This window comes from Actinia tenebrosa, unplaced genomic scaffold (genome assembly GCF_029948245.1).
Source record: "Actinia tenebrosa isolate PJP-AT-01 unplaced genomic scaffold, QUT_ActTen_1.0 PGA_scaffold16__25_contigs__length_10494907, whole genome shotgun sequence".
NCBI lineage: Eukaryota > Metazoa > Cnidaria > Anthozoa > Actiniaria > Actiniidae > Actinia > Actinia tenebrosa.
In genome coordinates, this window is record NW_028292576.1 from 10078048 (window position 1) to 10099589 (window position 21542).

At 37.8% G+C, this 21542-nt stretch overlaps 2 protein-coding genes across 5 annotated transcripts; one reads left to right on the forward strand and one right to left on the reverse strand.

Moving 5' to 3' along the window:
- Nucleotides 1–4177: 4177 nt before the first annotated feature.
- LOC148910760 (putative neutral sphingomyelinase) lies at nt 4178–10858 on the reverse strand. The gene is made up of 8 exons (XM_089031189.1): nt 10714–10858; nt 9330–9455; nt 8412–8508; nt 7780–7856; nt 7495–7678; nt 6452–6664; nt 5688–5961; nt 4178–5289 (listed from the first exon to the last, which is right to left on the reverse strand). Exons 2-8 carry the CDS (start codon nt 9383–9385, stop codon nt 4946–4948), a joined length of 1245 nt encoding a protein of 414 aa, XP_088887315.1. The 5' UTR covers nt 9386–9455; nt 10714–10858; the 3' UTR covers nt 4178–4945.
- Nucleotides 9878–21193, forward strand: LOC148910761 (uncharacterized). 4 transcript variants are annotated; one of them, XM_089031186.1, is made up of 8 exons: nt 9878–10070; nt 10164–10279; nt 11882–12021; nt 12430–12874; nt 13752–13971; nt 14568–17095; nt 18321–18388; nt 18813–21193. In XM_089031186.1, exons 3-8 carry the CDS (start codon nt 11932–11934, stop codon nt 19386–19388), a joined length of 3927 nt encoding a protein of 1308 aa, XP_088887312.1. In that variant the 5' UTR covers nt 9878–10070; nt 10164–10279; nt 11882–11931; the 3' UTR covers nt 19389–21193. The 4 variants fall into 4 exon arrangements, with proteins under 4 accessions (XP_088887312.1, XP_088887311.1, XP_088887313.1 ...); XM_089031185.1 differs by having other exon boundaries at nt 9878–10279; XM_089031187.1 differs by having other exon boundaries at nt 9878–10279; nt 18321–18396; nt 18813–18950.
- Nucleotides 21194–21542: the final 349 nt, after the last annotated feature.

Sequence of the window (21542 nt, forward strand, 5' to 3'; positions counted from 1 at the left end):
CATATGAACTCTAGTTTATTTATCGTCATTTCTAAATAAACATGCCCTCCTTTACGTTCTCGATCCATCTCCTTCGACCAGAGCTCCATGCGTATACTGACGAATAAAAATTATAAAACAAAGCGTCGTATATCTAGAAAGACGTATTGAGCGACGTTCCAAATTAGAGGGACCGTGAATTGTCGAATTATATGTTGATCAATGAGCTAATGTGTTAAAAAACTGATTTTTGATGCAAAAATGAAATTTTATTACTAATGGTTGATTACTGATAGCTTGGAACTGCGTTACTAACCAGATTACACTGATAAATTCCGTTCATTGATCGCCAATTTTGACACCCACTACACCGTATACCTGAGGAAAAAAAACTACCCAACCTCAACTCATCACAAAGATCTAGCTAACAATTTTGTTACTTCTTTAAAAACCAAAATCGTTAACATCAGAAATGGACTTCGTTCCTACGTCACATTCTTTCAAATGATTCTCACTATCAAGGTATTCACCTCTAAACTGGATTGTAAAAATTGATTCATTTCGGCCTTCTCTATTGCAATGAATGTATCAGCCATTGCGAAAAAAAAAAGATGTCATCTAAATCCTGTAGTCTTGGATCCTTTTCCTGCAAGTCCCTACTTGGACATTTGGCATGCATTACATGCCTACTATATGTGAAATCGTTAACCTGTCACTTCAAAACTGGTGTTGTTCCATCTTCTCTTAAATGAGGATGTGCTGTTTATAAAACCGTTTACTGAAAAAACCATCTCGTGATCATGAAATTTTGGAAATTATCGCCCTATCATCTAATATAAAGAAATATCTCCAAGAATTATTGGAAAAGTCGTTTCCTTCCCTCAGCTAAAATGATTATCAAACTAGTCTCTGAACAATCTCCCATGAAACCATTGCAGTCTGCATACAAAACATTCATCAGCTAGTGCAATAGAAACTGCTCTCTTCGAGAGTACAAAATGATATCCTCCACTCCATTGACAATCGTTCTATGTGTTGCCATTGCTACTCTTGGACCTATCTGCTGCATGTTGACACAGTTGCATCATCAAATTCTTCTAGATCGTTCTCCATACAAAATTTGGCATTTCTGGCATAGCTCTTCAATGGTTTTAAGTCCTACCTCACTGATCGCTTTCAATTGTTTCCATGATGATTTTTCTTCTGAAGCCCTCAACTTGATTGTGGCGTACCTCAAGGTTCTGTACTTGGTCCTTTGTTGTATCTCCTTTATACTTCTCCAGTAGCTGATATCCTCCGAATACACAGAATGCCTTTCCACCTTTATGCTGATGACACTCAATTATATATTCCTTTCTACCTGTAATGATGATTTGTCCCTTAATGATTCCATGAATCTGATTGAAAACTGTCTATCTGATATTGATGCTTGGATGACTACAAATAAATTGAAACTAAATAAAGGCAAACTGAATTCCTGTTATTTTCTTCAAAGCACAGCCCACAGTTAACTCTCCTTCTCTTCAAATTTGGTTCTGATGTGATAATGCCTCAATGCATGCTCGGAACATTGGTGTCATATTTGATACGCATCTTACTTTGGTTCGTCATGTGAATAATATTTGCAAGTCTTCTTTTTATCATCTCAGAAACATTGCTAAAATAAGAAAATACATCTCTTTGAAAACAACTGAAACTCTCGTCCACGCGTTCATATCCTCCAAAACTCGACAACTGTAACTCTCTGCTCTTGGCTTACCAAACAAACTCTTAGATAAACTACAATCTGTACAGAATGCTGCTGCCAGAATAATCACTCTTTCCCATAAACATGACCACATTACACCTATCCTCGTTAATCTGCATTGGCTACCAATTGAATCTAGAATCAAATATAAATCCTATTACTTACTTTTAAAGCTCTTCATGGCCAATCTCCTATCTATATCCGGGAACTCATTTCAGTGTATAAACCGAACCGTAATCTTCGTTCTGCATCACAAGTTCTTCTATCAGCACATTCTTATAATCTTAAATCTTATGGTCATCGCTCCTTCTCTGTGGCTGCTCCTGAACTCTGGAACTCACTTCCAATATCTCTCCGAAATGCATCAAGTCTTGCCTCATTCAAAACTGAACTTAAAACTTATCTCTTCAAATTAGCATATTCTTTGTAAATAATTTATTTTGTCGTTGTCTTTGTCGTTTGTTTACTAGCGCTTAGAACAGATTTGTATTTGCGCTTTATAAATAAATATTATTATTATTATTATTATTAAATGTCTATCAATATTTTTGAAAGATTTTGCTGGCTAAAAATATTTTCTTTGAAATACCTTCACAATTATAGGGCGACTGACTAATTGAATGTTAACATTACGAAAACATGTGGCTTTCTTGGAATGTTTGGGGATTGAATTTCACTTCTCCTATCTAGACATGCAACATCGTGATCAAGTTTCAGAATAAATTTCATCTGAAATAAGAATATTTAAGTATATATATTATCTAAAGGATGAGCACTGAAAATAGCAGGGCTCCTAATCACTAAAGACTAATAAACATGAGACAACAACGTCCTATTGTTTGTCATAAACTGAGGTTTAAGTGAGGACTAAAATAAACTGAAATCTTTAAACTCAAAACAGAAAGTGCAATATACATTCACAATACAGGATATAAAAATGAAACTCCTATGAAGTGAGGTGAAGAAAAAGAGCTACAGTAAACCAAAAAACTATAAATCATTAATGTCTCATTCAAAGATTTAAATTTAATCACAACATTTATTATCGTGTTAATTAATAATTACTCAATCGCTCTCCAATCATAACAAAATTGAAATTATTTTTATAATCAGAAAACAAAAAGTCAGCACAGTTTATAAAATATTGCCCAGATTGACGAATATATAAATCCTAGATCGATAATATTTTGATTTTTCTCACAACTTTGAGCCCAAGCTGCTTGTTGAATGACATTTTAGTGGTGTTTACTCACAAAACATCAAGGATGTAGTTCAGTATAAATTCTGACGCACTTTATATTTCCAAAGTCATTTAATTTGAATTAAAAATTATACTAAAGTTTCTCGATAAACCTTATATATTCAAAACAATAAAATGAAAACAATAATTACTCTCTAAATTGAATATTAATGATGAAAAGGTAAATTATACACCGTGAAAAGATGAAATCTTTTCACGGTGTATAATTTACCTTTTCATCATTACTGTTTCATTAGAAACACCGACGCAGCTCACACTAAATTGAATATTAATTTTTTTAGCAAGCATCAGCAAACTAGCGTGATTCAGCATGATCCAAATCTGCTTACGATTTCTGGATTTCCTGACAAAACTCTTCAGCAATTACGCAAAAATTTTACATTGCTAATACAAAGGGATTTCTGAATATAATAGAGATGGTAGTAGGCGATAAGTGGAGATCAAAGACACAGAAATAACGTGCCATCAGAGAGAGAACTGAGAGAATAATATAAGTGGGATAATTTTCACAATACTCACTCAGAGGCTGCGTGTGATACCTTCATCCGTTCAACTTTACATTCTCTCTTTAGCTGACTGATAATTCTTTGCTGATTCTGTATTTCACTCTCTTTCTTTGCAGAACTGTACATTTTAGCGGTTTGTAGCAGATATATTTAGATGATCCTTATTACTTGCTGACTCTCGCTTCAAAGTTCAACTTGATATGGGTTGGGTTGACTGTAGACAAGACAGGAAGTTAACCATGATTCCTGACCTTATATGGAAAATCAATACCGCACTTCCGGTTCGATACTGAAATTTTTCATTTACAACAAGATTTCTACGATAATGGCGTTATTTGAAAGTGTCAAAATAAGCAAGAAAATAATTTTTGAAAAAATTATTACATATTATTTTGATTTACATTCACATTTACCAAATTACAAGCACGCCCTCTCTTCAAGGCTTAAGTGCTCGGGTAGGTCAGGATCAAAGTTAGTGTTCTAATTTACAGACTCCACTTTTAAATGCATTAACATTTGGGGCTGTGACTAATTTATGACCATTCATTTATTTACAATTATGATTCATTTATTTACTATTAGGCGTTTCATAATGATTTCCATTCTAATAATTTTATGAAGCCTGAAATACCCTACAGTTAAAATATTGAATTATTTGCGCAGCTAAAAAAAAGAACAACAAAATAGTTTGGAAATTATTTATTAGATTTTCAAAAATACATTTTGATTCATAATTATTATAAGATATATGAGATATATGGTGCACACTAATTGGTTGGCTACCGTGATTATATCAGAGGACAGAAAATAGTTGCTCAAACATATCTTATGAAAGGAATATAAAACATCTGCTTTTGTCTGTACTGTGATATAAATAAGCTGGGAGCTGTAGAGCACTCGAAAAGCAATTGAAACACTTGGCCACACCTTGTGTTCCTAAGTTTGCTTCTCTTGTGCTCTACAGCTCCCAGAGTGTTTATATCACAGAACAGAGACATGCGTGCATGTTTTATATTCCTTTCATATATATATATATCTTATCAAGATTATCAAAGTTTAATGAGAATTTTAAATTGAAGAATTAAGAAACTATAATCAAATAAAATAATCTAAATTTTTGCGATGAATGCTAATATGCGATTGCTTATTGTCATAAATATTATCCATTGTGCAGTGTGTTCATTTGGAATCCAAGATCACACGTAAAAATCATTATCATCGTGTAGTCCCAGAAAATATCCATACCTCCAACATGGAGGGAATTTGTAGAAGGACCCCCCTACCCCCAGGAACTTCCAATTTTCTTCCATACAAACTCTGTAATTTTGTTCATTCTCTGACCCCCTCCCCTCCAGAATTTCCAATTTCCTCCATGAGTGGGGTATGGATACTTTCTGGAACTACACATTTACACTTAATCATATTTTCCCAGTTCATTCATTAATTTTCTCATTACTTCTTGTATTTCATTTGCAGTTTAACCTCATGTTGTACATTCTGATAGGCTTTCAATTCATCTCTTGAATTAAATATCACATAAAAAAGTACACCAGTCAAAAACACTGTGCTCAAAAACCTTAGTACATACACCATCTTCCCTAATGGTCTTAGTATGTGAAAAGCTGATGAGAAGCCAGCTGAGTACACTAACGGAGAGAAAATGAAAACAGCAAGAAGGAAGATAAGAAGACAAGTTGTTAGTCTTGCATTAGATATGCTATCTATTTCATGTTGTGTGACATTCATGATTTCTTGTAAAACTTCTTCACACTTTTTCTTCAAGCTTTCTTTCTCATCTTTGGGAAGGAAAATAAGGTAGGAGTTAAATACAGTGGTACCTCTATTAAACGGGCACCCTTGGGACCATGACTAGTGTTTGCTTAATAGAAGTTTCATAATTTGATTCAATCAGGGAATGTGTAGTTCCAGAAATTATCTATACCCACCCCATCAAGAAATTTGGAATTTCCGAAGGGTGAGGCTCAGAAAAAGAACAAAAATTACAGAGTTTATGTTGAGGAAAATGGCAATTTTTGGGGGGTGAGGAGGAGGATCTTTAAAAATTTCTTTGATTGGGAGGGGGGAGGGGGGGGGGGGTGGGTATGGATAATTTCTGGTACCACACAATATTCATTGTATCTGCAGGTCTGGTCTATCCTATGGTTATAGACATTAATGCATTGATTATACATACCTCCATCAACTGCTGAACTATCTATTGATGATGTATCATCATCCACAATAAATGTTGCAAGAACTCCTTCATGGTCCGAGTATGACAAATCTTCTCCTGGAATTTTACCCATGGTGACCATGTGCTCCACACATCTAATGGTGCCGGGAGGAGCTCGGTAGAATACATAATCTATCCTCTTGCCATCTTTCGAACCTCCTCTCAATTCTTTGTCAAGTTTAATGGTGGTATAGGAATTAGTGCTCAGATCACAAGTGTTGCCATGGAAATCACCCTATAATGATGAGATATACAATACATCTTAGAATCACAATTACATCCTTTTTCTCCTTTCTCATGGGCGTAGGCAGGGCTAAGGGGGCCAACCCCCCTTCTCTTGGCAACAAAATGGAAGCTTTGTAGAATTCATACAGTAATTTATTATTTTTCATTATTTACAGTAAGCTGTTTTTCTTCTTTTTTGTTGTTGTTTTTGTCTGGTTCAGCATTTTGGGGCCTCAAACAAAATGGCAAATTTTTGAATTTGATTTTTAAATTTGATTTTTGAAAAGTGCTGCATAATGATAATACATAATGACAATAGTATATCTGTGGTTCTACCAATCAACCTCTTGCGCATGCTAGTTCAGTTGTATTAAAATGCAAATTGCGTATTCAAATGTTTCATGTTAACTCTGAAGATGACTGCAGAGGTTGAAAGCTAGGTTAACATAAAACAATTCTTGGGTTGATGAATCAAACAATTTATTTAATTATGAACCAACCTTTTGTCCAGCCACATCCCATGTATCAGTAAGATCAGGAAGATGTTTGATGACTCTGTAACATGTGTCTGTAGGCTCAGTATTCATATCGCCACAAACAATAACACAGTCAGACGGTTTTGTTAGATAATTGATGAATTCTGATAACTGAAATGCCTGTACTGTGCGATGACCAAGATAGGAGTCATTTTGACGGTTATATTCTGCATGAAGCTACAATGAAAAGTAAAAATAATAATAATAGATTTTTTAACTACCAATATGATATGACCATGCTAATCTTTAACCTAATTACCTATCAAAAGATGATCAGATTTTCTCTTTGATGACTAAAAATTATTATAATATAACGGTTATGAATGTTGTGTTCTGATTGGTTTGGCGCATGCTTTATGACAGCACATTGCACAGGCATGCACTTTCCGTTACGTCATTCCTATCTATTATTGTAATTTGTATTTCATAAAAGAAATAAAAAACTTGCTTGCTGTGCTGTGTGCAGTCATAAAGCACTTGGGGATTGGCAGAACACTCTAGAAGTGTCCAAAAGCACTTCGCTACACGTCATGTTTCTCCTAACACTTCTCTCGTGTTATGCCAACCCCTGCGTGCTTTATGACAGCACACAGCACAGCAAGCAAGTTTTTTATTTCTTCACTTTAAAGGATGAGAAAAGGTCAAGGCATGTGAAGGCATGTGCAGGTATTATTGTGCAAAACCACAGTTGTGTGAAACTGTGGGGGACTGACTCAGGTGCATGGGCGAGGTTTATGCAAATGCACCCATTGGAACTCTGCTGCGCAAAACCTGTGTACTTGTCACTGTATAAACTATAGAAATACATTGCACCCATTTTCATAATTTCATGACCACTGTCAGCGCTAGTCATCTGTTTCTGGTTTCCATTAATCAAAAATACTAATTACAGTAAACTTAGGAAGTCAGATATTTCTACCTTTTCCACCTTACCAAATTGACTAATGGTGGTAACCAAACCATATAAACTCAACACAATATTTAAAAAAAAACATAGAGAATCTTACATGGGTAGTAAATAGATATATTGGATGCATTGGGTGGTCAATAAGACAATAACTAGCTGATTTGCCACCAAACCAGTCCCCATGATGAATCATGTACATGTAACCACTGAGAGAGTAGCGATAGTTGAACGTATCTGTTATAGGGTACTTAGAGAACACACAGACACCACTGCCAATGACACCACTGAATATAAAAAACAAAATGTTAGTGGAATATAATCTTTTAAAGAAAATAAAAGGATCGAGTTACAAAGTATCAGTATTAGAAAGAAAGCATAAACTAACCTGTGAAAATAGACTGCGTATGGTAAAACTTCTGTTACTTTTTTAGCAACATATTCATAGTCAGTCTGACTCCAGACCTACAATCAGAGAGAAAGAAATTTGTGGCAAAGATAACATATCTGCTTATTTAAATGGTACAAGGAAGTATAATAACAAATTATTGCTTTTTATATATCTTTCCTCCATCTGCAAAACCTTTGAGCTTGATTCCATTTCAATCTTTGAAATCATGCCCTGACTTAGATCAGCCCAGGGATTGTTTCAGGGTTCAATCTGTGAGTTAGCCATGCCCTGACTTAGATCAGCCCAGGGATTGTTCCAGGGTTCAATCTGTGAGTTAGCCATGCCCTGACTTAGATCAGCCCAAAGGTTGTTTCAGGGTTCAATCTGTGAGTTAGCCATGCCCTGACTTAGATCAGCCCAGAGGTTGTTTCAGGATTAAATCTGTGAGTTAGCCGTGTCCTCACTTAGATCAGCCCAGAGGTTGTTTCAGGGTTTGATCTGTGAGTTAGCCATGCCCTGACTTAGGTCAGCCCAGAGAATTTTCCAGAGGTCCTTCATGCTTGGGGGTGTGTCATAGGGTGTCCTGACCAGATACTGTAAGTTAGCTGTGCTAGGATTGAATTAATTACCTCTTGAAGAGAAACGATGTCATATTTTCCAGAGGCCAACTCTTTTGCAATGTAAGTAAATCTTTTTTTGACATCGCTGGATACATATGGAATACCCCTAGATACGAAAAAAGAAATGCATGTCAGAAGCATGTCACTAGACAACAATGATTTGTTCAATGATGTGTCTCTGCTTTGAATTCATTTTCAATGGGGTTTTTTCCTAAGAATATGCTGGTTACAGACCCAATTGATCCTAGTAATAGTTTCATGATCTTGGAATATGCTGGCTACGAAAACCAGTATGGGAGATAAATGCTCCTAGTAATGAGCTCCTGATCTGGGAATATGTTGGCTCACATATCCAGTATGGGAGATGGATGCTTCTAGCAATGGGCTCCTGATCTGGGAATATGCTCGCTTACAGACAGTTATGAGAGATGTATGCTCCTAGTAATGGCTTCCTGATCTGGGAATATGCTGGCTCACAGACCCAGTATGGGAGATGATTTGCTTCTAGTAATGGGCTTCTGATCTGCAATATACTAGCTGGCTCACAGACCTTAATCATGGGAAATCAAAAGATTGTATCCTATATTGCATAACATCCGAAATCTAGAGGCGGTGATATATATTGTCTACCCCCATCCCACATCAAAACAAAACCTGCCGCTCTATAAAAACACTACCACTTTGATAAAGACCAACTGAATGACAGAGCTGAATGATCAGGGAATGAACAGTTATATTATGTGCTCCATGAAGCGAGCTTGAAACACTGTTAAACATTAACAAAATGACCCTAATACAAGATGTTTGGATTCAGATACCTGCAACCAAGTTGAACATCGGTTCATCAACGACTTCAAAATCCTTTATTTAAGATAATTAAAACACACTTGAAAAATCTTCAATGATTAACAATACAATTATTCTTACCAGCAGTTTAAAGTGAGAACCTTTATTTTACCGCGATCGCCTCTACTTTCCTCCATTTTGTTTTTTCAGGTGGCCTCTTGTCAGTGTGAACCCCTCGGGGTAGGGGTAAGGACATGAATCTGGTTCCTTAGGGAGAGAGGGACAAATACAAAATTTCAAAATCACCTGATTCATAATAATTTCACAAAATATATAATATATATTTTTTATCTAAAAAATCTTGATTATGATATTTAAACAAAGTGCTTGTAAATGTATTTAGTAAATGAATTTAGTAAATTAATGAAGGAAAATTGGCAGCAATAGTATAAAAAATTATTGAATGAAAATTTTTAAAACGATTTTTAGACATGACAGTTGCAAAATAAAATGCGTTACAGCACAGAAAATATTAGAATAGAGTTACTTAGTCACATTTATCTTTATATTTTTTTATTATTTTCACGTCTTGTCCCTACCCCACCCCTAACAGAAGCAGTTATGACCGCTAAGCTTCACGGGTATTCTCTATTATTATTTAATTTTTCTCGTGACATTTTTTGATCGGAATACATCGTTCACAGAGGTCTCACAGAGGTCGATTTTTGTGTATCATCAGTAAATCTATCAACGATTCTTCACAGTTTATCTCAAAACCCACCTCTTGGATTTATAACTCTTTGATTTTTTTTGCGAGGCAAGGACAGTGGATTTTTAGAGCAGTTAGAGACTACTGTTCAACCACATTGACCACGGGCAAAGGTACCGTACACAGCAAGGATAGCATGTACTTCACAGACAATTACTATTTTTAGTTCTTTCTACTTCTAAATGAATTGCTTCTTGGACGTATAGTTTTGCATTTGGGAGAAAAAGATAGCGGATATTTTCGTTGGTTAACGTGTATTGAGCAGTGAGCGATGAAAACATCAAGTTGAGATCGAGGCACGACATACAGAAAAATATAGCAGGTAAAATGTTATACTTCAAATAGCTCATAAAAAAACAGTACTCTTCATGAACCTACACTTCATTCTCAACTATATATCGACGTGAAATACTAATACAGAAAGAATATATATGAATTCTTTATCCCTTTATCCCTTAAAACCGAATAATGATTAAATAACCCAATATTTTTTTAAATCGAGAATTTAGTTAATTCCATAATTAAAAAATATATATAATATATCTTTCCTTAAGCGAGCTTAGTTCATCAATGTTTCTCTCTTCCATTGCGACCTTTTACTAAAATATATTTTCGAAATAAATATTAGGAAACTACATGGCGATCTTATCAGTGTTCAATTCTATTGATACCCTTTTGAATATTGTTGAATTATTTCAAAAATAGTTCAAAATTGACTCGATATATAATTCAATAATAATCTTAGTTTGCACATACCATGTATCTGGCCTTATTTTACATGATATAATTTCTTGAACATCATGTATCTCGCTATAATACACTTTTAAAGATTCGGTTTTAAGGTTGAGACGAAGGGTCGTAGAATTGAATTTCACATTGAAAATTTGTATAAATCGTCGATCATGGCCTAATGAAAGCGTCTAGGCGAACCAGCATTTTGTAAATATTGTCAGGACTTTCGACTTTAGATTAAAATTCTCGAATGGAAATTAGTATTTGAAAGTCATTAAGCGAAACATTTCAGCCGAAAACCCTCTTAATTCGGTATTGTTTGAGGACGTATCCCTTTTGTTCAAATGCTAAAAAAGCTGACCACAAAGGAAATATTACAGCCAACGCAACAAATTGTTCATCTAAATAGTACGAATAATGTTCATTTGGTCTATGAATAATTCATCCAAGCAAGTGTTTTCATCACTGATCATAGGAATATTTAATGCCTGATAACGTTTAAACGAAGAAAATATATTATTTGAATAAATTTATCTATTTTTCGAGTCAAGAGTTACTCGTCTGTTAACACTCGTATAATTGTCACATCTTTAATTTGTCATCGCTTCAAAACCTTGTTTATTTTTCTCGCTTGGCTTTCTTTAGCTTCACATTTTATTCGCTTCTTCCCATTTTTTCAGGCAAGTATCGCTTTCAATATAACTGACCTCTTTTTGTGCTGTTATAATCCTAAAACTTCGGATTTTTATTAAATTATTTAAACTCAAAATGCATGCAAAGTGTTTGGTGACTTGGCAATAGATGTTGTTTGTTAGAACACTGAATCATCAGAAAACGTTTAAATCGTTCTTTATTTAGTGAGAGTTTTAATCTAGACGATAAATAAATTTGAAGCTTGAAGGGTTGCTTCTTTTTCTGGTATTTTAATCACGTAATTGTATACATCACCGAAGAGCGCTACTTGTCAAAGAATGAAACTATTGACCTCAACTTCCTTCGTATGCTTTCAATTAAAATCGAGAACCTTTGTTGTTGAACGCAAAAAAAAAGATAAGAGAGAGAAAGAGAGAGAGAGGGAGAGAGGGAGAGAGAGAGAGAGAGAGAGCATAAAAAAGAAGCTAAAAGAAAGCAAAAGAAAAGAAAAGATGCAACAATAGTCGCTCTTACCAGGAGTTCTACCTTTTTTCGACAGAATGATAAAATACACCCACTCGACGAGACGATGCATAAAGTAAGCAAAGAATGGCGACTGTTCCAACAATTGAGAGTATCCAAAAGTGTGGTTACCTAAAGATAAAACGTCCGCCTACAACAGGAAAAGTTAGATTCAAGGTAATTAGACCTGTTTCCAAAATGGCGGCAGCAAATTCAAATGAGTTCATTTTAAACTGGTTATTTTGGTGTTGACATTTTGTTGTTTAATATGTTATTTTAATCACCGTCATCATCATCATTACCATCATTAGACTTTTGGCAAATCTTCGTATTAGTTCACGCGCGCTGAATAAAACGGAAGTAGCCTAAAACGCGCGCTAACACCTCGCAATTTCGACGCTCGCTATTTTCGAACTTGCTTCGCTCGTGTCTCGGAGACGTCATTAATATCATTAATAGTAAATCAGTCTATCGTGGCGTGCTTAATGAGTCACGCAATCGCGTGACCATCGTCTATCAGGTGAGCATAAGTTTAGTTTTATCTTTGACCTAATTGATTGATTTTGTAATTACTAACCCGCATAGGCCTGGCAGTCCAAGTATTTCGTTCTTCGAGGTTTTCCTCCAGTATTTGAGTATTTCAAAGATGAGCCGTCTTACCACGTGACTCGAGGCAACAAGGATATAAACCGGATCAGTTTAGAAAACGTCATCCATATTGGAACAACCGACGCATCTAAGACACAGCGCAATGCCTTCATGATCGTCTCTCCTCATAGCGCTTTAATGTTGGCATCAGATAACGAACAAGACACGAAAGAATGGGTCGAAGCGCTCAATCGCGTTGCTATCAAACCCGGGACTCCCCAAGAATGCCCTCCAGACCTTACGAACTTGGTGTACCCCGAATCGCCTCCAGTACCCCGACGTAGTGTCCCTAATGTTGCTGCATCAGGTAGCCCTGTACTGGATGTTGATTTAGGGTTACGAAGAGCCTCAGATCCACCTGCCCGTGAGGACAATAATCAAGGTGAATAATTAATGGTACTGTATTTAATAGTGGTGTAACTCTCGTAGTTTAAGAATGGTGATATGCGCGTTGCCAGTGTGCCGTAATCATGAGTTCAATTCCTGAACGTGCCTTCATATGGGAAAAGAGTTACTTGCTGATTCTCTATTGTGGTTCAACTCCGGTTTTTTTCCCTTTGCAACAATCAACTCATTGGAACGATGGCCGCAGGTTTATTAGCCACTGGTTAATAAGTGGTACCCTAGTAAGTACCTTAGTAAGATAAGACGATTTAGTAGGGTGAGGCGGTCCATACACTTCTGCTGTTTTCTTGAAGTCCTTAATTCATAACCCCTATATAGACCCCTTGCACTAATCCCCTTGCACTAATCCCCAATCTGGGGGTCAAAATAGAATTCTCTTCTCTTGAGGATGGGAATCTTTTTTTTGTTGTCAATATTTTCAATTGTTTTGACCCCCAGGCAGTGATTTAATGCAGAGGTCTATAGCACCGTGACGGGACCCCTAAAAGTCCCCACAGATGATGCAACATTTGCACGCGACACACACGCGAACGCAACATTGCAACGTGTGTGTGCAGGTTGATTTCTGCAACGGATACGCACAATGTTGCACAAGTAGAATCGAGTTCTACGCAGTTGCACACAACCAGTTTAACTTAACCAGAGTGAACAAGAACCGTGTCATTTCTGTCAAGGATCGGGTAGCGTTTCCTTATTCATATTATAGTTGCAGGAAAAATTGCTACGTGTGGTTTCGTTCCGTGCAGCAAATGTATTGTATACCACGTCTCCGGACCTTAAAACTGACTCGAGTGAAAATTGAATTCGCTTCGAGTAATTTTTCTAATCTTTCACTTCTTTTGTTTTAACTCTAGGATTCTTAGTGACCACTCGTTTGACTCCATCTTCGGAGAAGAACGGAATCCGCGATAAATATCGAATGCACATCACAGATGAACACGTTGTTCTCCATCGTCTAGAGTCCAACATTTCCTTCATCTCATGGCCACTTGTTGACTTAAGGGGATGGAAATGTGAGTCTGCGGAAAGCGCTGGTGGACACGGAACACAGTTGTTAAGCTTAGAATCAGGAAGGTAAGCCCCATTAATTTCTTTGCCGTTATTTTCTTTCGTGTTATTATTCATAACTATTGATTAATTCAATATTGCGCAAATATCTATTATAAGATTTTCAAATGTGCATCCGTGTTAACGTTTAGAAAGGGAGGTTAGGGCTGGGTGTAGCTATAGCACACTAAAGTACACTTCTGTGGTCTCGAGTTTGTTAGATCTCTCCCTTGATTAGAGTGTTTGTCTCGAAAGGGCGCGTGTGGCTGAGATGGCTGTAAGGTTGGGTGTAACTAAAAGACACTTTTCTCTCGCATCTGGGGTCTCGGGTTTGATTCCCAGTCGCAATATCACTTGCGAGTAGAGTGTTCGAGTGTTTTTCAAAACCTAACACGATGAACTCCAATTCAATGCGCAAGTTGGCGTGCCATGCAAACCCACACAAAAAAATACCAACTATGTGCAAATTGATGTCGCAGTTCTTGGATATATGACAGAACGCCGTAAATACGAACTGATAAATAACATTTCTAACAGTAAATTTTAAAATATTCATTCAGAATATAATTTTTCGCTTGGGGTAAATCCAGGTGACGCTCATATTCCTGCTTTTGTCATTGCAGGAAAAGCGCAACTGGTGTTGGCTTATTTCAGTTCTTCACTAACTCTGGTGATCAGATTGCAGCAAAGATCCGCGCACATTCCAACGTTCTTTGCGAGTCAGCGGTAAAGAAACGTGAGAAGTTCAAGTATGAGCGAAGCAACAGTTTTGAGGATTTGGTCCACCCTTCTTCTCCTGCAGGAGAAACCTTCAAAAAAGCTTTGACGGAACCCCAAACTTCTTCTCAGAAACAAACGCTTTCGTGTAATTTAGCTGTAAGAGCAGAGTCGGATACCTTACTTAACTTTGACAAAATTGAACGACCAAAACTGAGCCCAAATTCCTTAAGAAAAACATTACTGCAGGGTATGTGCGTGAAAGATGCGATAGATACAAAGGAATCTGAACCAGCTGTGACAGATGACGCGGATTCTATAGCACAACCCGCAGATAATGCGTATTTAGACTTGATCAGTGAGTCTGGTGTTGAACCAGTCCACATATCTGATCCCGAACACCGCAGAACGTCGACTACCAGCGAAGAAGTCGCTCCCATATTAAAATCTCGAATTCCATCTATCAACGAATCAAGTGAACAATCTGAATATATCGATGAACGTGAGTTAAATACTTATGGAGTACAATATCAAGAAAAATGTGGAAAAGAGTCTAAAGTGTTTGATTCTCAGAGTCAAGATTACGAGCCATATTCTGATGCTACTGTAGCTCTGAAATCATCTGAGACATCTCCGACATCCAAAGAAACTCCAGCAGCACCTGATACTCAGTTTTGTCAGGATTTCTTCGAGCAGTTATCCAACCCAACGGCTCATAAAACTAGTATATTCCCGCAGTCTCACAGCCAGATAAAATGCACTAGAATTTCGATCAAGCAGGAATTAGCCGACGAAGAATCTTCATCAGATAATATTTTAACGAGAACTGATTTAAATGGAAGAAGAAGTCATCGCATTTTGAGTGAAACGTCTACGAGTAGCGAGACTTCTCAGGAAATCAGTACTTCATTGAATGTCGTGCAATCAAATGAAGGGTTCGAAAATGTAGACCCTGAAGAACCATCAAGAGAAGATGTTGTGTCTGCTAATGATGTACAGTTTATTAGTGGATCAGTCGAACAAGAACGGCAAGACCAAGAAAGCTTTCAGAATTTCTTAAAGAGAAGTGATGAAACCCAGGATCTACTTCAAAAATGTCTTTTTCAACTAGAATCTCCTCAGAGCTTTGCGAAACAAGATCTTTTTCCACATTTCCCGAAACGAAACAGCACAGGGAACGTGGCGATCGATAAATTGAACTTTAAAAAGGTCAGTGATAGTAAACTCAACGTGAAAAGTTTAGCTGTGTCTTCTGAAATAGGGACTAAGAAGATCATTGAAAAAAGTATGTCTCACAGTGGATTTGATTCATTGAACGACAAGCCTCCTCCACTTCCTGCGCGGAGGGAACTCGCCTGCACTTCTAGATCCAGAAATTCTGCTTCCATGGGAGATATTTTTGAAGGGGTACAACGGCGGTCTGAGCAGTTTCGTAAAGGAATCAACAGGCACCATTCACCTTTGGGTCCTCATACTCCTGTATTTGGCGCATCATGTGGGCCTGAATCACTCGTTACTGCACGACTTTTAGAAAGAACAACTTCTGGGTCTAGTCTTGTTTTGGAGAAGAAGTCCTATACGCATCTTTCAATCCAAGAACCACAAGAAGGGAAGCTATCGATGATTGAGCTTGAAAGACTTCGATCAAGTTCTCTTCGAAGTAATGGACACTCGGCATCACAGTCTCACGAAGATGACAAGAACACCGACAGCGAAGGAGACACCAGCTTCAAGCGACGTGGCTCCAGAGCTTCAAAATTTTTAAACAAAGTTTTCAATAATTTCTCTTTGTCTCCAGTGGCATCGACTAAAAGACGAGCGAGTTGTGATTGTCTTGCTCCTGACTCTTTGAAAGACGTAGAATCACGCGCAAGAAGTGTCTCCGCCCTTAGCCCGGGTATCGACAACGAAGGTTGGTCCCCAGAGACGAGCCTTGAAGTACCCACCCCTGAGGGATCCCCAAAACATTTCCGCAAAAGCACCTCGTCGTTAAGAAGAGCATCACACGACCCTTCGTTGGGCAGACCGACCTTTGATCATCGCGATGAGTTGAAAGAAAGAGCGAGAGAAAGGGAAAGAGAGCGAGCAGAACTTCCCAATCAACCTCCTCCTGCTCTTCCCCCGAGGAAGAAATCTGACCCACCTCCGCTTCCTCCAAGAACACGAAAATCTAGCGGGGATCATTCATGTCCGTCATCGCCACCTACCAGGACAGGCTCCTGCGAACACTCTCAATCTGCTGCCATCAAGACACCTATCTCCAAAGGATCTAGCACTAGAGACAGAGCAGGGAGCAGTCATGATGATCAAGCTTCGCCCCCACCCATTCCCCCTCGGAGAGAAGAAAGGCGAGGTTCACATCCACCAGCAATCCAGCTGACCCTATCATCACCTGAAAATAAGGATTTGGATAGCAGTTTTGATGGTCTTACAGGTAACGTTAGTTTCCTTATTTTTCATCATCATCATCTCATCATCATCATCATCACTATCATCATCACCATCACCACCACCATCATCAACATCACTATCATGACCATCATCATCATCATGACCATCATGACCATCATCATCATCACCATCATCAAATCATCATCATCATCAAATCATCATCATCACCATCACTATCATCACCATCATCACCATCATTATCACCATCATCATCAACATCATTATCACCAGCATCATCAACATCATCATCAGCACCATCATCATCATCAACATCAGCATCACCATCATCATCACCACTATCATCATCAACATCATGATCATCAATCATCATCACCATCATCATCATCACCATCATCAACATCATCATCATCACCATCACTATCATCATCATCACCATCATCAACATCATTATCAACATCAACATCATCATCATCACTATCATCATCGATCATCACCATCATCACCACCATCATCATCATCATCACCATCATCAACATCATCATCACCATCATTATTATCAAGCTACCAGCACAGTCTTAGAAGTCTAGGTTTTTAAAAGACTTCCATCAATCAAGAATATACTGACTCAGAACGATGGAAATTTGACTGACGGAAGTCAAAACCCTAGTCTTCTTGAATGAAAACTAGTTGCCAGGGTCGATATTAGACCCCCTGGGCTCGGGCGTAATGTTTTCCCATTTCAGTCCACGTGTCATTCCCTAGAGTATCATTTATTTGTTTAACGCTTGCGTTCGGTTGCGCACGAGAAGACACATGAATATGGATACAACTCAAACAAAGAATCTTATTCTCAAGGGAATGACGCGTGGACTGAAATAAATGGTAAAACATTACGCCCAAGGCGAGGAGGCATATCATAAACATGGTTATAAGTATTATGCTTTTTTCCAACTTTATATTTTTAGAGCATCCTGAGGAGAGGGATTCTAATCCCATTTCTCAGCAGCCCCACTTTTGACCAAACCCCATAGTCCCAGCCTAGATGTTTTGCTCAAATTTCACTCCCATTCCTTTGAATTTTTTTTGTTTGTGAATCCCATTTCCAGTCCATAAAATCCCATTTTTTTCAGCCCAAGAAAAGCAAACCCCAGCTCCCCTTCAGGACCCTCTTTAGAACGAACATTGTATAGCATTCGTTAATTACATGATTATGTCCCTTACAAACCGTTCTTATTTTTGCTCTTCAGAGGAACCGATGCTTTCTTCATCACTAAAAGATGCGACTTCAGTGGAAAAAGATTCTTCCGAAGTTCCAGTGAGTTAGTAAGACACAGGGTGGGTTGCTGGGATTTATTTACATGCATGCATGATTTAGCTGAAACACGTTTAAGTAATACCACATCCTATTTGGCTTGGTTGGTTACCGAGTTTAGTGTAGGTGGGCGTGGGTTCAATTCCCGGCCGAACAAACATCCGAGGAGTGCTGCCTTGTAATTACATCTACAAATCGTTAGACTTCACTGGCAGATACAGGAATTTTTACAGGGGGTGACTATTACAAAGGTGTTACCAGGAATGCAAGGATAAGGGGGGGAGGGGTGGTGGCTTACTGAGGATAATACTAATAAATTAAGCAAAAGGTGATGACCTCCCCCCCCCCCTCCCCCTTTCACCAGCCCTGGATCCGTCCCAGGACTTTCATGTGGCATTTTATGCCGAGTTCATGTGATTATTTTCAGATTGCAGCCACCGGGCCACCGACGATATCTTCCACTCTGAGTAAGAACACCGATGTTTCATGTCCAGTCCCCAAGCGACCACCAAAGAACAAGGGACAATGGACCCGACAGGAACCAATAGACTTGATGGACTCTGCCTTTTTAGATGAAGAAATCTCGGGACCAAAAGATTTAATCCTGGAAAGAAATCACGTTGAAACATCTCAAGGGTCTTGCGAAGGAACGACGAGATTGGAAAAGATGGACAGCGCATTTATTTCCATTGGCATCCAAGAAAGAACTCATAAATCCCACGTACATGAGCGACTAGAAGTGTCTGAGATCGAGCGTGATTCAGTGACAAATATCATCCAATCAGAAACAAGAGAAATTAGCCAGAATTCCAACAGTGTGTCCTCAAGACCAGATATGACAGATAGCTTAAGTCCTCCTTTACATCCAGCGGGCACGGCTTTGGGAGGAACGCCTGGAAGATGTAGCCCTGGGCATTCTCCGCCGCATTCCCTCAACATGCAAAATCGAGGGAGCAGTCTTGTGTTAGGAGATTCAGGATCTACTACACCTATTAGCGTCTAATCAGATTAGCTAGTTGTAGACTTGATAATAGTCCCTTTTCTCATTCCGTAAATACCGCTGTGTTTTAAGACTGAAGACTCATTTTCGCAGGCTTCCGCCTCGCTTAAGAGTAAATCATTTGCAAATGTCAACTTTAATGTAAAGAATGTGCAGCTTGAACAATACCAATGTTTTGAAATCCCATGGACGTTTAATGGTATTTGTGAGTAGCTGACTTATAAACGAGGCTAAGCCTGTGCAAATGAGTCTGTAGCCTTCAAAAACAGCGATATGCATTGAAGGTGAAACTGGTGTATTAGAACTTATAGTTCCCTTGCATGTGACGTCAAAGCAGCTCAATTTGGATGACAAAACAGAGAATTTTTATTTCGCATGAGAATTGGAAACTTATGGCTGTCCTCCAAGTCGAGCTGCATTCCGATGTGCTTGTGTCTATTCGTCTTGCTGCAGTGTTTTCCCATTTCAGACCAAGTGTCGTTCCCTCGAGTATCATTTCTTTGTTTAACGGTGACACATGAATATGGATACAACTCAAACAAAGAATCTTGTTCTCAAGAAAATGACAGGCGGTCTGAAGTGGGAAAACCTTACACCCAATTGGATTTGGTCCATTAGACCTTATTCGTGTTGGTGCAGTGTTTTCTCATTCCAGACCACGTATCATTCTCATTTCTTTGTTTAACGGTTGCACATGAGAAAGCACATGAATATAAACACACCTTAAACAAAGAATCTTATTCTCAAGAGAATGACACGGTGATCTGAAATGGGGGAATATTAAGTCCAAAAATAAGGTCTTAGTTTATCCTGGTTATCCTGAAGTGGTAGTGTTAATCAAAGAATTTTCAGAATAACCGATTTGGAAGAGGTAGAATTTTAATGAAATTCAGCTTTGCCCCAGGCTTTCTTATTTCTTAAATCGTGTCTTCTTCACACGAGTAGAAACTAGGATATGTAGATCATTGCACAAAATTATTTATTTATGTGTTTAACACATTACTGGAACACGCACATGCCATAGTTTTAATTGTAATATAACAAAAAACTCGACACATTCACAGATGGCTCCAAATCTACATGCATACAATGAGATGACTATAAAAAAGTTTAAATCCAAATCTTAGATTCAGAGCGAAAATTCGATTCTTGATTTTTGTTTTTGATTTAATGTGTACACGTTTCCAGAGCCGGGGATAAACCGTTTGTCAAGCATAAGGGAAAAAAATTCGGTTAAGGGTTATTAGGTATTTGCGATTTTGAGGCTACAATATGATGGTTTTCACAGCCGCCATGTTGGATGAATTTAACAAAAGGTTCGTCATTAGTCTCTTTTGTTATAACATCCAACATGGCCGACGTGTCTTTTGTTATTTCATTCTCTTGGGAATGATTGAAAACCTGCAACAGACCTTCTTACCTTGCGGTGCGTGATGTTTTCCCATTTCAGACCACGTGTCATTTCGTTTGAGAATAAGAATCTTTGTTTGAGTTGTATCCATATTCATGTGTCTTTTACAGATTCAGAACCGTTAGACAAAGAAACTATATAGTCTAGGTTTTGTCCACATAAGGATTTATCCGGTAGAAAGCCTTCGTGCGAACGGCCCTAAGTTAATGGTGGGAGGCCGGAACGTACTGTTTATTGTGAAGAAAAACCTCTCCCGTGTACTAGAGCGTTACCAGCCGCAGAAATCAGTTAAGAACAATCTCAAATTAAGAAGCAAATTTCAAACAAAAAATCCTAGCAATGAAGAAATAATTTTAACTCAGATGATGAATAAATTACAACGAAAATTATCTTTTAACGGTGTACTGTGGTGTTCATGCTTGTATATTAGTACTGATGATAAAAGTACATTTATTCTAATACGTGTACACTTTAAAAGCGCTAGCGTAAATTAAAAGTTTTTCTTGTAAATTAGAATTTTAGTTGATCCATTTTATGTAATTGTTAATCCTTGTTTTGACTTGTCTATGCTGCCATTTTTGCATTTGCCTTTCTTCTTTGAGGATTTTTTCGCATAAATTTTTCGCAAGAATTCTGCATACCCAATCCACACCGCTCTCCAACCCTTGAATTTAAGGTTCACAATAGTCTCTGATGTTTTGCTTTTGCCGGGACCGTGAAACAATATCTCCATTGTGGACTCGGTG